The 16,611-nt window shown below is 38.9% G+C and overlaps 1 protein-coding gene across 1 annotated transcript in view; it reads left to right on the top strand.

The window, feature by feature from the left end:
* Nucleotides 1-15,966, top strand: part of BBX (BBX high mobility group box domain containing) — a gene marked incomplete at its 3' end in the record, with an annotated part of 121,562 nt that extends 105,596 nt beyond the window's left edge. The window contains exons 13-16 of the mRNA XM_079536622.1: nt 5,454-5,543; nt 12,027-12,224; nt 12,890-13,082; nt 15,879-15,966. Of these exons, the coding sequence (XP_079392748.1) occupies nt 5,454-5,543; nt 12,027-12,224; nt 12,890-13,082; nt 15,879-15,966 (569 nt within the window). The remainder of the gene's footprint in view (nt 1-5,453; nt 5,544-12,026; nt 12,225-12,889; nt 13,083-15,878) is intronic.
* Nucleotides 15,967-16,611: the final 645 nt, after the last annotated feature.

Here is a 16,611-nt window from a genome sequence, read left to right as displayed (position 1 = left end):
ATACAGTGTCGTTCCAGCCAGGTAACCTAGAACTGGAATTTTGCTTTTTTGCTAGGTTCCTAAGAGCAAGCTGGTTTTTATCCTTGTTTGCATCACTATTACAAAGCTTAGGAAGATTTTAGCCATGTCTCGAAGGTCAGAAGCATAACTGCAAGCAGGTCACAATCCTGATACAAGTAGTTTTGGCACAGCCCTAAGGAAGAGGCTGTGGAGCATTTGCCTGTAGCTGGCAATAAGGGTTCATAAAGCTAAACCAGCTGACTCTGTGCTGAAGCAGATGGCCAGCAGTCATGTGAACTTTTCCACCAACTGAGCTGTGGGGTTGCAACAAGCAGCGCCAGGGGCAGGAATATCTGATGGTGACACCAGTGCTTATGCAGTGAACGTATAACCACAGCCCTGAAATAAATCCAGACTGAGATATCACTATCTGTTCCCAATTTCAATGAATGCTGAATTCACAACAGCTAGCTGAGAGAGCTGGCAGCTGGCATCAGTCATTCCAGCTCCCTGGAGAGTGAGGCTCAGCTCCCAAAAGCTAATTGAAAAACTTCCCAACATATCTTTTTTTTTTCTCTTTTGGAAAAGAAAAATAAAAATTGCTAAAATTATAGGCATTGCATGGTAATGGGTTGATTTTTAATTTGTTTTCTTCCAGATTTTTTAGAATTCTTAAAATTAGCATGCAAGCTGTGTATTTGAAGCAACCTGAACAAAACTGCTTTGAACCAAGCTTACTAGATCTATAGGGAAATGGTTCCAGCTGTGCCGAAAACCCATTAAGCTGAATTCACAAATTAATTTGTTTCTTCTGATAGACTGTTCAGCCTAGACACGCTGTTGGCTTGCTTACAAACTCTGAGTCCAAAGACACCTAGAGAATTCTGGCCTCCAATGGTGTTATGCATACAGCTCTACAAACTAGGCTTCTGCTAAAGGGAAGCATGGGAAACAAACGTGTTGTGCAAAATGATGGAGACTGCTTTGGAATGGTTCTGAGTTTTTTTGAATTACCATGTTTATACCATTAGAATTCAGCAAAAGCAGAAGTGGCTTTTTTTTTTTTTTTTTTTTTTTTTTTCCAGTGTGATGAGCATGAACTGTTAACAGGCATACAACCCTATGGGGGTAACTTTGTGTAGGGACACAGGAGACCTTAACTTTGCTGTTCTCTGTCTTGTCCTCTTGTGTGGAGTTGTCTCTGCTGCTTATGCTTTCTTGGAGTTGTTTTTGGTGTAAGGTCTTTAAAAGAGGCATCCATTACAAATGCAGTGAACATGTATGAGTGAAGCCTCCTCTGTATGTACTTTTCCAACAATATATGATCACATAACATAATGATCATTAGGGGTAGGTTTAGCAACTGCTCTTTAAAATTGAGCCCAGCTTTTCCTGAATGAGCACTGGCAGAATGATGAACTTCCCATGCGTTTTCAGTCTTCAGATAAGTGTATTTTCTACAGACTTTGGATTAGTGCTTACTAAATATGGAAAGTAGATCAGAGTGATGCATGCTGAAACTTCCACAGGATGTATGGAAAATAAAAATAGAGGATTTTTTTTTGGTTTGGAGGTGGGACGTTTGTTTCATAACTAGGTTTCTATGCCTTAAAGCAAAACAAAAAAACATATTCTACCCTGCCTGACAAGGGTGCCACATTTGATTTTCTGTCAAATGTGATTAAACTATAGTTACAGGAAGCTAAATAAGGAGATAAGCCTGGTTTGCTGCCTGACCCAAACAGGATTGTCGGGACTTTTTTTTGCTCTAAAGCAGAAAATCAGTAGATCAGTGTCCACTGAACTCTTCCACTATCTTGTGCCCAGTCCTCACTTCAGGTAGTTCTTGCAATATAAAAAACACTACAGAACCCTGTGACGTAACTGTTTTAATTCCATGTGTAAAGTGAGTGCTGAATTTTCTTAAATGAAAGAGGTTTTTCTTTTCCCCAGAAGTTTCTAATTTGTCCAAATTCTGCTCCCATCATGTTAGCAGGAATCTTCAGTGGGAGTAGAACTGAATAAGCCACGACCTTTCTGCAAATCCCACTCTGATTGTTTGGTACCAGGGTTGTGCACCTACTATAGTAATGTAACAAAATGGCTGAAAAATACAGCCATGCTGAATTTGTACAGATGGCCTGCTCCAACATTCGCTGGATCTGTGGCTGATTTTATTTTTCTCCTTTCCAATGGCATATGTGCCAAAACATCCCACCGCACAGAAGCCATCAGTCTACAGTGAGTCACTAATACAGTTATGTGCAAAAATGAGCAGCAGGCATAGTCATTATTTCTGTCGTGCTCTGTGAATAAATGCGCACTTACACACTAAGCACTTCACTAAAGCTCTTGTTTTGGGAAGGCAAGTAGAGGAAAGCATATTATACTGTTATTTATGAAAGGAATTTTCTGCTTTTTTTTTTTTTTTTATGGACTCTAGGACTAGAAATAAAGCATCAACTTAACATAACTTCTCTGTGGCATTCCTTTCAACCTTAGCTTGGGATTTTGGAGACTCAGTTTTGAGCATTAGGATGTCTGGAGATGACACGCTGTAAAATTTCAAAGGTCACAAAAATAGGACGTTGTTGTCCTGAGAGATTTCAAAATGCAGAGGTTAATATTTGGTGAGCTCAGTTCTTCTAGGAGCTGTGGAGAATGTGGGAGTTGCACCAACCCAGTGGTCTCATAGGGTGAGGCAAGGACCTTAGCAGGAGGGTCTCTTTGTCTCTCCAGCTGAGGTCTGCATTTGGCAGTTCATTGATTCGTTTCTTAATCTAAGGAAAGGATTGGATGTGGCAGTTTTCAAAGTATTGAACAGTCTGTTAAGCAATTGCTAGACAATTTGTACATGTAAATGTGGAAGTAACTGTAGACATTATTTCAAAGAAAAAGGCAAAAAGGGTAGGATATTGGAAATTTCTTTACAAGAAGATGTCTTCTCTTTTCATCCCAATGAGATCAATGTTTTGAGTTTTCTATGTGGGAACAGAATGCCATGTGCAAGTGTCATGTGTTGCAAAATGCCCTTCATGTTGCAGGTGTAAGCTTATCAGAAATGTTTCTTGGATAGCACAGGAGAAATTAAAGACAGTTTTCCTTCTTCATGAAATGGCTGTTGTTTTCTGGAGAGTTTTTAATCTCATTTATGCTCCTCAGTTGCTGACAGTCTATGGGATTGATTTAAACAGTTTGTAAGAGCGCAGGCTGAGCTATAGAAGTGGAGACTAATGTGATACTGTATAAAGTGTTGCCAGTACCAAACACCTGCAAAAATAAAAAACAAACCAAAGAAACACAACTGTAGTAACAGAAATGTCCTGAGAGTCCTCTCTTGCATATCTGGTGGAACGAACTGTCAGAAGGATTTGTCTCTGTTTGAATGAAGTGCTAGACGTCAGCCTTCAGAAAAGACCATTTTTTTCACTTACACTTTACCTTAACCTCGCTGAGATTTTTTGTGTGCCTTATTTTGCATTTTTGCTGCTCTGGCAGTATATTGCTCATTCAACTCTGTGATACTCAGGAACCTATTACAGAATTCACAGAAACAGTCAAATAAGTTTGAGTGAATACAGCCTATTCTACCAAGCCCTCTAGCATTCTCTCTATGTCTTCTAATAGAGCTGTTAAAATTCAAGCCCATGCTGTCTAAGATGGTGCCTGGAATACTTTTTGCTTTGGTTTGTTCTTTGATGTCTGGATATTTCATGACATTATTTATCTTTTCCCAAATTTTGATTTCTGTAGTAGCTTTATTGTTTTTGATTACGTTTTTTGGTTTGGTTTTGTTTTTAAAGGCTGTTGTTATCCACAAAGCCAAAGTATAAAAAATCCTAGTATTTCTATACCTGTTTCTGTCTGGAATTTACCTTTCTATTTTTTCAGTGTTTTTGAAATGGAACCTGATTTCTGTGAATGTTGTTCTCCTAAATCTTGATCCTTCTTGCAAGTGCTGCACATTTTCCTTCTTCATTCCTGATGTACAGAGATAGGTAGTGATCAAAAACTCAGATGCATAACATGTATTTATCTTGCTTGCACATCGTGATGTAGTTGCAGTTTCTTATCAGTAGGCAATGTATGTCTGGTTTCTTGTAAGGGGAAGAAGTGGAGGTCAGTGTTTGTGACAAGTAGAATACAGATCCTGCCACACAACAGTTGGATGCCCTCTTGGTAGGATATCAGCTGTCTTTTCATCTGCAGCTCATCTCCTTTCTGTTTAGACAGCTCTGTTTGAACTAGCCTGAAGACTTGATTACCTTTGGCAATATGTGTAGTTTCTTTCCGAGAACTCCATAAAAACAGCTTTGCAGTGTGTAGAGATGATCTATCTATTCTTTGATCTGTTATACCTTTGCTGCTGTACTGCAGTTTACCCCATTAGTGTGTCAAAGGATGGCTTCCTTTTCGCCTCTGCTAGTGGTATGCTTTGTTGGTTACTGTCACTTAGAGTGCCTTTGGACTATTTCTAGTAAAGAGTACTATCAAAGTGGGGACAATAACAGTTGCCAAACACACTCTCACTTTTCTCCCCTGGGAGCTTTTGCTTCTGCCTTTTACTATGAACTTATTTCTGGTCTCCAAAAAAGCAAACCTAACTCTTGCATCTTATGGTGGATTGGCTCTGCCTGGTAAGTAAGTTACTGTGCAGTCACTCATTCACTTCCCCAAGAGTGGGATGGAGTACAGAATCAGAAGTGCAAAAGTGGGAAAGAAAAATGTATGGGTCCAGATAAAGACAATTTGAGTGACTGGAGGGAGGAGGAAGGAAGAAAGGAAAAAAAGGGAGGAAATAATGCAAAAATAATCACTCACCACCAACAAACCCATGCCTAGCTAGTTCCTAAGTAACAGCTACTTTGGAAACCTGTCCCCGGTTGTACTGTTCAGTGTGATGAAACATGGTATGAAACATCTTTTTGGTTTGTTAGGGTCGACTGTCATGTCTGTGTCCTCTATCAACCTCCCTCTTGTTCACTTCCAGCCTCCTTAGTGGGGACTTTGAAAACACAAGGCCTAGATGCAAGCACTGTGTTCAATAACGACTGAAACAGTGGAGTGTTAGCAACACAGTTTTGGTCACCAATTTAAAACAGCATGGTATGGGCTTCTGTGAAGAAAGTTACCTCCAGCCCATTATACATCCAAAAGGGAGCATGTCTTCAAACAAACAAAACTTTTGTTTTATGGTATGGCAAAGTTTCAAGTGGTCATTCTTCACAATGCTTTGGGACCCTTAAGCATTAAAAGCTGATGAGTTGAAGTACAGCCTACTGAAGCCCACAGAAAGCCTCCAGGAGTCATAGTGGAGACTTTCTGTATTGTGCTTCCCTGTGAAATGGTGTCCTGCATTAGTGGAATTAGAGGTTTTATAATAGATACTGTAATGTTATAGTTTTTTAAAAAAACTGCTAATTAAAAGTATGTATTATTAATGTTGTCTGTAGGTTCAGTCCAGTCTAAGAGAAAGAACTTTTTCCCCAAAATTGTCAGCAAATATAAGCACAAAAAGAAGAAGCTTAATGTTCCGGACAAAGGTACTGGTAGTGAATTACTTAGTTAAGGTTAGAGCCGTATGCTCTCTGAATTCAGTCTTGGGTAATGCTTCTAGGCAGAGGCTACTCAGCTCTCTGGTATTTGGTTTCTTTGATCCCTTATGATCCTGTCTGTTTTGATTCCACTAGCTCCTGGCTCCAGTTGATCACATTACAATATTCCAGTATGATACTGTTTTGCTGCTATTTGGTATCTCCAATTACAATTTCCCTGTTCTACACTCTATGCAGCAGAGCTGGCAAAGCATGGGCAGTTCTGTATTTGGCCCTGAACTATTTTTGTCTTCCACTGCTCATAGCTCTCTAGTCCTTTGGTTTCCCTTATCTCCATCCCTTTCTACATAAGAGACCAGATTGTTTACACTTGGTCAGACCATTTATTCATGTTGTTTGCTCCTTTCTCTCTGATTTCCATCTGTCTAGAGCTCTGCAGACTGCAGCTGGTCAGAGCTTGAAAGCTGGTTTCTGCACCAGTTCTCAGAAATAGTTCTGCCAACCCTGAACCAACCCTCCCTCTGCAGAGGTCTTAACAGCTTCCTGTTTCCCCTTAGGTTGAAGATAACATCTACAGTTTAAATTCTGCTTGGAACTTCCTCAGTCCTCTATCCTGCTAGTAGATCTCCAAAGTCATTTTCTTGCTACAGCATTCTGATCCTACTTACCTGCACCTCATAACTTCTAGGATCATTTTTATGTGTACTGAGTGTACACAATACAATACATTTATAACTAAGTCTTTTTTCCAAGGCCTATGTTGTGTTTTTTTTTAATCTTTTTTTTCCCCCTACTCCATGATATCCAGATCTTGGAGTAGAGTACCCTCCCATATCATCCCGATAGTGTAGCAGGGCCTCTGTGGTCACTCATTTAAAAGACTCTATTAATTTCTTCCATTTATTTTTTTTTTTTCCCTCTCCATGTGTATCCCATTTTAAGATAATAAAATGACAGCTTCTCCAGGATCTTTATGCTTGATCCCTTTCCCTAAGGCTTAGCAGTGTCATTTGCTCTCCTTTCCTGATGCTGTGTTTTGTATCCTCTGTGGTGCACTTGTGCTGTTTTCCCTTATAGGCTGTGCCAGCTCTTCTGCATCCAGCAATGCAAACATTTTTAAATTACTTATGTTTTTTTCATGGGATTTGCATAACAAACATGTTGTGGGAGTTGCTCATAAAAAGTAACTATCATGCTTCCGCACCAGAGTGAGAAGGATATCACCACACATTATCACTGGGTGCCAGTCAAATTTTTGTGTCTTAATTAATAGACCACAGAGATAAATTAGTTTAAGTAAGATTAAGATCTAACATTAAAAAGCAGTATTAAAATTATCCTATAGGAAAAGAAATAGAAGCGTTTAATACAAGATAAAGTAAAAACATATCTGTAGATAAAACATGAAGTGTTTACACAAAAACCTATTTGATTAAAAGAAACCAGCCTGTTTTGGTATAAAATGAAGTATGCACTATGATCAAAGATTAAAGCTTGACAAGTGTTGAATACCCTGGCCTTACTCCAGTACAACAGCGGCATGCCCCAGGAAATTGAGAATGTGAATAGTATCATAGTGTCTAAACATTAAGGACGTGTCTATGCATTTGCTGGAGCAGGGCCAGTTTGCTAAGTTCATCCCAAGACTGAAGAAAGGCATGAGAAGCTTGAACCTACCAGTCTTACACAGCCCACATGGAAATCATCAAAGGAAAGACATTGATATATATGTATACACACACAAATGTTCAAGGGGAATTGTATTTTCTGAGTTAAAGTGGTGAAAATTTGGGGTCTTGGCTACCGGAACTGCACAGTGAGGAACAGTTATCAGCCAAATGCAGTCTGAGTATGACCTTGATGTACATCATACATCATAGTTTCATGAATTCCTTGGCAGTGTGACCCTAAACTCTTTGAATCCAAGAACTATCCCACGTTCAGAAGCGTCAAGCTGGGAATCCCTGTGTGTTTTATTTGAGTTAAAAAATAAACGAGGGCTTAGTTATTTTGGTTATTTTGTACTTCTGGTGAGTCACAAGTATGTATATGTTATGGTTTTTATGAAGTTAATTTTGCTGGAGGAAGGAGAGACTTGGATATTCTGATAGCTGGAGAGGAGACACCTATAAGTGTTGCTGTCAGCAGGGGTCACACTGCCTTCATCTTTGACAGCTTGAGAACTGCTACAACTGCTGTTACCAGATGTTGAAGAAATCATTTTTGATCTACCTGGTGCCTTACTGACACAGTTTCTGTGGTGTGCTGAGTTGCTTTGTCATTTTATGGTCACAAAGGCAGATGATGAATATGTCTTCAGTTTTGAGTGAGACTAGTAGCTGTTGAGTGGGCTGTTGAATAGAGCGTTCTTATTGTAGACCTGCCTCTGTGGTTTGAGTGCAGTTTCGGCACTAGCACTTCTCAAAGGGAGATCTGTCTTGTCTTATCCTTGTTCAGTATGGCATTAGAAAAGAGATGAGGTAAAGATGTTCATCAGTGTTCTTGATACCACCTTAGCTGATTTTGCTCTGATTGCATACTATTATACTGCAGCATCAAAATCAGGATTAACAAGGAAGTTCCAATCTCTGGTGGCAAGCTTTACAGAAGTACTGAGAGTTGATAAAAACGAGCAAAATGAGGGCAGTGAGTCGCATCTGTTAAATCCTCACTTTTTCTCTTCATTGATATTTGTGGGTTTTTTTTTCCATATGTGTAAGACTTGAGTTGGAGCTATGCCAGTTTCTTGTCTGTTGTGTTAGACTTGTGTTCTGGTGTGCTGCATCTTGCACTCTACAATGCAAGAAAGAACCAACCATAGATGGAGGCAATAAGAAGACTTCATGTACTCTGTAGAACTGCGGAGTAGGGTAAATGGTCCATGCTAACTTTAAACAAATCTAGCTCAGGAAACCATCTGGCATACAGCTCCAGGTGCTTTTTTTTCCTAAGTCATTTTTGTGACCACAATGTAAGTATACCAGATTTTCATATCATGTGCTCAACTCCTCTTGCAAGAAATAGTCCCCAAGTTCTGCGTGCTCTACTGTCACGTAGTAAGCTAACCACAGAAATGTTTGTAGGACTGAACAGTAGAACAGACCCTTATTTCATTTCTAGAAAGCATTCTCCTGAAAATTAGATGAGTTCTACACCGCTCATGCAGGTAGGAGAGCGTGGAAGCAGAAGGGATACAAAATGGATTCAAGAAATGACTAAAAAAAAGGGAATTAAACTTGTTTAGCCCTGTCATTTCAGCACTGCTAATCAAAGGCTTAAAATCAAACAGACACATCTTTGTCAGTGGAAGCAGCAGGGTACTGATTTTCTTGAAAGCAGTGCAGAATGAGGACCTTTGCACCTCGCTTTGCCATCCTGTTGTTTGTCTCAAGTTCAGTGCAAATAGTCTTGAGAGCCTTTAATTTTGTATAATTTCCTCTGAGTTTGGTTTGATTTCTGTTTGAATAAATAATGTGTAAAGAAAGCAATGAAATAATCTCTTAACCTAACTTCCACCAAGAAAAGTAGAAAAGTCCTCTTGAGGAAAGCAACTCTTCCCTTCAACACCCACTCTTTTCACCTGAAAGGGTGGGGGAAGAAACACAAAACCCCACTCATTCTCTCTTCATTTTTATTCCTTTCTCATTCAAAATGCATGGCAGCAATTTTACAGTGAGATGTTAGCTCTCCTAAGCTAAGTGAATAATTATAGAGGACTCCAAGTCTCCTTTTAAAGACTGAATTACCTTAAAACTGTGAGAGGATACATTTAATCCTGAATTTGTCAGTCACCTTCTGCTGTTTCTTAGTGGAACACTTAAGATATGATGTACTGCTTTATCCTAATCTGTTGCAATTATTTTTTTATTTTTTTATTTTTACCATTTTATGTCTTTAATAATGTTAACTACTGCCTTTTTAAGGTTGTTTTTTTTTATTATTATTATTTTATACCTTTCAAGACTTGATATTTTCTGGAAGTTTTTTGATGGATGCAGTGTGTAGAATAAAACATGAATTTTAATAAGAACTGTCTATTGTATTTACCGATCAAGATAATTCCCAGCGACCTGGCATAGCTCATAAAATAATACACATTGAACTGAAAACATACCCAAGTTCCTTTCTTTCAGATGTTCATTATTTGAAATCGTGTCTTTAATGGTTTTATCAAATGTTTAAAAAAAAAAAAAAAAATTTGCATTGCTAAAATTAAAGCCATTATAAACTCAACCTTAGAATTAAACAGCATTGTCAAAGTAATATCTAATTAGAGCAAATCCCTGAATCAGAATTAACAAATTCTGCTACAACCAAGCCATTACATTAATACATAATCAACGCTTTTGAATTCCTAAATTAGAAATCTAGAGATAAAGCTGCCTGTTTAATTATACATTCCAATTAAGATTTTGGTCCCAGTCAGTGCAATAAGCTTATCTGAACATCTCACTATTAGGTAAATTGAATTACTTGGAAGTCGCACTTATAGTCACTAGTGCTTCTTCTTAATTGTACTGCTTTTGGACAGATGTTATTGCAATCAGTCATGTACTCTTTAATAAAAGAAAAAGTTTTACAACAAAACTCTGCTCTGCAGAGTATCAGTATTTATGGGTAAACTCTGAGGAAAGCTCACTGAAGTGCTGTGCTTTTTTCAAAATAAGAAACACGCATAAATCCAAAAATGGTTTATGAGGGAAAGCACAGAGATGGATTCAAGAATATTCATTAAGTTTTGTAACAGTTCCAGATGCTTTTATACATATATACTAGATCTGTTCATATTCTTTTGCTATAAGACATTAAAAGTAAAACACAGTTCCTTTCTATGAAAGCAAAGGGCAGCAGATTGCAGGACAAAATTGTGTTATAGCTTTCTCTTCAGCCCGTTCCCAGTCTCATAGTTAGCAATCAAACAAGCTACTGAAAGGAAAGAGTTTATATTAGCCATATCTAACCAATATATAAACAGTAAATATTATTAAAATGAAATGTGGACTGTTGTGTGTGATCTGTGAGGTTTGGTTGCTCCTGCATGATACTCCCAGTCTCAGTGTAGGAGATTGGTTTTCTTCAATGCTTAACTCTTCTGAAAGTGCAGTTGCTGGCATTCCGACTGAAGTTTTGCGTATGTCATTTTTTGCTTGTCCTGTCACTCACAGAGTGAATAAATGGGTTTTAAATGTTTCTTGAAAATAGGAACAAAGATTGAAGGAAACGGTGGGGAAGAGGAAATGTGGACATGGTAACAATTGTGAAATAAATGAGTGTTAAAAAGAGATGAGCTGTAACCTGACGAGTAGTAAAGAAAACGAGGAGTTGAAAATGCACAGAAAAGAGATATGGATGTTAGGAAAAATTATGTAATCATTCAGGAGGCAGTGCATCTGGGAGAAAAACAACCTGTGGACTTAGTGAAGATGTCGTGAGTGCTCTGTTTCAAAATAGTCTAGGGAAGCCTCTAAGAAATGACCTGGGCATTCCCTTTTTTGCTAACCCTATCTTTCTGTAAGCACAAATGAGGTAATGCTTTTATCAAAGGAGAAAATCTTCACCAGACTGAATTTATGATCTTGTGAAATCCTGTGGTATCAGCAGTGTCGTTTATTAAATCACTGGAAATGGCAGGCAGTTTATGACTGTATGCTGATCTCAGACTTTGGAAACTTAAATTACTGTCTGACCAATTTCTGCATGAACAAGAGTGAAGTTAGTGTCTAGTCAGGTGAAAATCTGTCATCGTGTTCCACTTCGTGATGGAAAGCTGCTTTGAAATGTCAACACTGGTACTGTTGAAAGAATTTCAAACAGTTCCGTTTGTACTCTCACTTTATGTAGGCAGTGATCCCATTGTAGTAATTATAGTATTCTGTCCTGTGCTTGTTTTCTTTTCTTCCTTTTTTAAGCATTCTTGTATTTGAGTGATCTAGCTTGGCTGTTGTATTTGCTGCCTTTAGGTTTCTGTAAGCTTTATTGTTCTGTAGAAGGCAGCATTTCCTTCTGCTTAAAAGAGGTGAAATAGAGTGACTTGAAAGAGAAGTGTGAGGGTTATTCAGGAATTCCTGAATGCCATTTGTGAGTCTGGCTATGAGCTAAGATAAGTTTATGTGGGGACCCTAGCTGTTATTGTTCTTTAAATGTGTTTGTCTGTTAGCTACTTGTTGGTATCTTCCGTTGTAGAGTGTTGTGCGCTGTCTGATAACGTGCTCAAACTGAAATGCTACTTCCTGTCTCACAGTTTGCTTTGCAAATGTTAAAAACTTGAACCTCCTAGGAAATCATATGCTACTATTCCATTGCAAGCCCCTGCAGGATCAAGATGATATTTTGCCTTGATTTGTGCTCTGAGTACTTGTGAGGAAAAGCTTAGTACGTTATGTAGATATTTATATATGTTAATAATGTTAAATGAGAATAGCCAGGAGTTGTATCTTAAATGTTGATTAATTTATTTTTGTTCTTTTTCAGCCATACTCTCAGAAGACAGAAATCCCATTGAGCTTGCCTGGAGGAATAAAATTTGTTTATCTGCCCTAAACACTCCAGAGCCAGCGATGATGCATGAGCCTTTAGTTGGAAGCCAGAAAAGGAAAGCGAGGAAAACTAAGATCACTCATCTTGTTCGAACAGCAGATGGTCGCGTGTCACCAGCAGGAGGGACACTGGGTAAGGAAATGGTAGTTTAAGTTTAAATTTTGTTAAAATTGTATAGTAGGGGATGATATTAGAGCACAAGCAACTAACTAGGAAAGTATTGTTCAGCCAGCATGTTCTCAGACCTGCTCAGAAAGATCATTCTATAAAATGCAGATATCGATCAACTGTGAAATGGTTACGTCCTTAATGGCCAACTCCATTTGTTTGACTGCCCACATCTGTCTCCCTGGTATTTTTCTAAGAACTGATTACAAAGAGAAATGAAAAACAGTTACATTTCATACTTTCTTCCCAGCTCAGCAAAGTAATCATAGTGCACTTAGTAATATGACATAAAAACAATTCTGTGGTATGACAAGCAGTGCAAAAGCCTCAGTGGTTAGGATAATCTTTCAGGACTTGTTGTATCTTAAACATACACAGAGACACAACCTCTGTTGACTGACCTGGAGGATCAAGTTTAGCTGAATCCAAAGTCAGTAAACTGTTTCATAAACGTTTGTATGCTTCAGTCATTAACTTGGTTCAGAAGAGGTTGCAGCATGAATTAATTTTACTAGCAAAATCGAAGTCCTAATGGTGAAGTTTCTGTTAACATTGGACTGGTCAGTACCTCAGTGTGCTGCTATGAGTGTAAGAGTTAGACTTGCAAGCTTAACTCTCTTTTGTTACAGAGGAAAAGCCAAAAGATCTTCCACAGAGCAATCTTCAAAAAGCGTCAAGTGCAGAAATGGATTGCAACAGTGAATGCTCCGGAAATGCAGAGACACAAGAAAATCATAGTATTACATCAGATATGCCAGCAGTGTCTGCATTTTTTAGCTTAGCTGCTCTGGCAGAGGTAGCAGCAATGGAAAATGTACACAGGTATGATTTTCTTTTCTCTTTGATGCCAGAATGTTCAGAAAGCGCGTGAATTGCATAGTGTTTAATTTGGCCTGTGCTTCCTCCTCCACTGCTTTCTCTGTTTTCTACCACTGGCTTCCCAGTGTTAAGTCGACACCTACATGACACTGTAGTCTATTTCAGTAATCAGTAAAATTATTCTCCTTTGTAAACCTGTCTCCCAAATTTTGTGTATAAACCACTTAATATGCTCTTTGAGATCCTAATAATGGGGAGTTTCTAATTTTCAGTCACCATTTGTCAGATGATAGATTTAAACAGCTATTGCACACTGTTCTCTATGTCTCTGTGGCCTAAGACTGCGCAGAGAATTTTGTGCAACTTTAGCACAGTTTTTTACTGAGCATGACTGAATGAAGCTTGCTTGTTATTTTTACTCTTGTCCTTCGCTGTGTAGGAGGAAAAGCATCTGCAGAATGTCCTGAGGGCAGAACAGCTCTGAGTGTTGGAAAGTCATGTTACTTTGGTCTGGTCCTCTCAGTTTTAGAATTAGGCCATCCACACAGATAATATGGAGAATGCACAGATCTCTTAGGCCTGTTGGGTCGGTTCAGCCGGCACAGTCAGATCTTGCATTCTAGACCTGTGGTGGGAGGAAATGAATGACAGCAAGTTGTCTTTAGCTCTTAATTATCCAGTATTGTCCTTTGATGTGCTCCCACCTGTTGGAGATACGATGGCCTATATCCTTTGCTATAGTGTAAAGTCAGTAAGGAAATCTAGGCCAGTCTGAAACCATCACAGCCTGAGCAATTGGAATGTAACAGATTACTGGCTATCTAAGAAACCACAAAGCAGCGTTTGATGAACGCTATTCATAACCCCACAACCTACTGTTAATCTTGTGCCCCCTGTTGGGCAATCTAGTCCTGTATTCAGACTTAATGTGAAACACTGACTTTTTTAGAAGCTTGAAAGGCACCAAGAAAGAAATTCTGATGAACTCAGCCTGGTACCTTTTCTCTGCTGAAGCTGTTACCTTGCTTACACAATAGCATTTCAAGTGGGAAATGTTTTCATACTACAGTCAGCCCAGACTTTTCTCCCAGTTTTGCAAAACAGCAGTCTGCTATCAAGACTGCAAATGTATGAACTTGTTTCTGTCATTTTCCATGGCTGCAAGCCACGAAGTGAAACCTGGAGAAGCACTGTCCTGAGTTCTGCTCTCATTTGCATCTTAGTGGTTTCATTGATTTCCCGTAATGCTGTGAGAAGAGCAGCACAGGAGTGACTTAGTTACATAACTAAGATTCACTTAGTTGTGATGATGTCCTCTTTGTTTTTCTAAAAGTTTTTTCTCCTTCATTTTTCCTCATTAAAAATAATGTTTTGAACCAATGTTTTACTTACCCTTCTGTTTGGGTCCTCCTTACCTACAACCATATTTTGTCATCTCATCATGCAGTTAGAGCAGTGTGGCACCTTCCATGAGGCCTGAAAACACCAAACCAGCAAATGTCTAGCAACTGTTGCAAATTCCGGCTTCTATCACTAGGGAAAATGAAAAGGGAAACTCTTTCCAAGTAACAACTTTGCCATAGGTCTCTTACAGACTTGTCGAATGGAAGTCAAAACAGAAACCTGAATCTGATGGGCTGCATGCTTCTCTAGCTTCTACTCCATTGACTGTTTATTATCTGTGCAACTTCTTTATCTCTGAATAACTAGAAATGAGAAGAATAGCACTGGAAGTTTGCTTGATGTGTTCTTTTCAGTCTAAGTTCAATTATTATATAATTTTACACAGTCTTGGACCTCAGAAGCCGGAGTCCTTTCTAAATGTAATTAGAGCTTGTCTGGAAGTGACAGCATGATTGTCATTTGAATGTTTGTTTAGCTTTGGTTACCTTGTGTGTGCCGTAGTTAAAGCACTTGTGATCCTGAGCTGCATTTTGTACCAAGGCCGTTTCACTGCACTACAGATGTGCAAAGCATGTCGGTACCTACGTTACTGTGGAGACTGTAGCTCTGCCAAAGTGCAATCAAAGTAGCCTTTGTGTAAGTAAGAATTAGGCTCCAGATTTTCACTGCTCAAAGTGACACATAATGTAACAATAATAGAATCTGACTCGAGAAATTAGATAACAGGCGGTGACGGTTCTTTTGCATGCATTTTAAAAGGCAAGCTGCAAAGGAGTTCTCCCAGGTCCATCTGCTTCAATGACTGATGTTGATTGTCAGCGCGTAATTCTGGTGCAGTGTATTTTTATGATATCCTGTGCCAGGGGATCATTTGTAAATTAACACTGCTGAAGTAATGAAAGAGATGTGCTGGGATGATGAAGTGTGAAGTTATGAAATTTGGAGTCATCCCAGCATGTAACTGCTGATAGGTATATTTTTGTTTTGCTTTAAAGCTAGCTATTGACTCTCACTAACATGACATACGCCTCTGTGCATTTGCCATCTATTGCTGTACATGAGCTGTGTTCTCCACTACTGAGAGCTGAAACCACTCACTTATAAAATGTGTAACAGCACTTGTGTGCTCTTCACCTACTCTTTGGCCATCTATGTTGTTTTGTGTAATCAAATACCATCAAGACTTGTCTGACTTTGCACTGTATTGCAGGTTGTCCTCAGGATATTTTCTTATGTTGCAGGAATACCCATAAGCAGTTAGTAGCCAGCAATATGTGGACATCTGTGCCAGCGTGGAGTTCACTAGACTATATCACTTGCTAATTTCTGTCTTTCCTGTCTGCTAAAAGCATTTCCATGCTTTGAATAACGGTAGGTTTCTTTTCTTCTTTGCAGAAATCAGAGGGCCACACCTCTCCCACATGATGGACAGCCAAATGAAATGTCTCAGGCTCCAGTGCTTATTTCCTGCGCTGACCAGTGAAGCTCCACATTATTGTAAAACATTGTGCTTTACCTAATATCCTAGCCTTGTCTTTACCAAGGGAAGCTAGTCAGTCCATGTGATGGAAACTATAGACTGCAAGCAAGTGCTTATTGCTCTGAGTGGCCCAGAATTCACTGGAAGCCAGACATTAGCAACTTGGGCCAGGTCTTCAAATCGGAACCCAGTATGTAGGAGGGTGATATTATTTGTCTATTAATGAACAGGAATGGAATGATCCCAGAGCTTGCTTTCTATTGAAGGCTTTTAAACAGTAAATAGGTGGTTGATATGAAGAAGGCTGCCTTTACTGTTAGTTCACACAGCATCTCTTTTACCAACCAGAGAGTATGGCAACTAGTTTCATACAATGCCTAGTTAAATGAAAATGAAAAAATCAACAACAACAAAAACACTGACGCACTGCACTAGTTACTATTAGATATTCTTAGTCATTTTTGTACATGAAGATTTAAGTTCTAAGATGGTTTATATTAATAGGTTATGCCTACGTTTATATTGTAGAATGAATATAAAACCTGTTCCAGAGAACTCAAGGCAGCCTGGACAGATGTACCATTGTTAGCGGTGTTTGGGCAGCCACGTGGTCCAGATGTTCTGCACTTTTATATTTGCCACCAGAGT

This window comes from Tetrao urogallus (assembly GCF_951394365.1).
Source record: "Tetrao urogallus genome assembly, chromosome: 1".
Taxonomy (NCBI): domain Eukaryota; kingdom Metazoa; phylum Chordata; class Aves; order Galliformes; family Phasianidae; genus Tetrao; species Tetrao urogallus.
The sequence above is the reverse complement of the archived record's forward strand: the minus strand, read 5'-3'. Positions and strand labels throughout refer to the sequence as shown.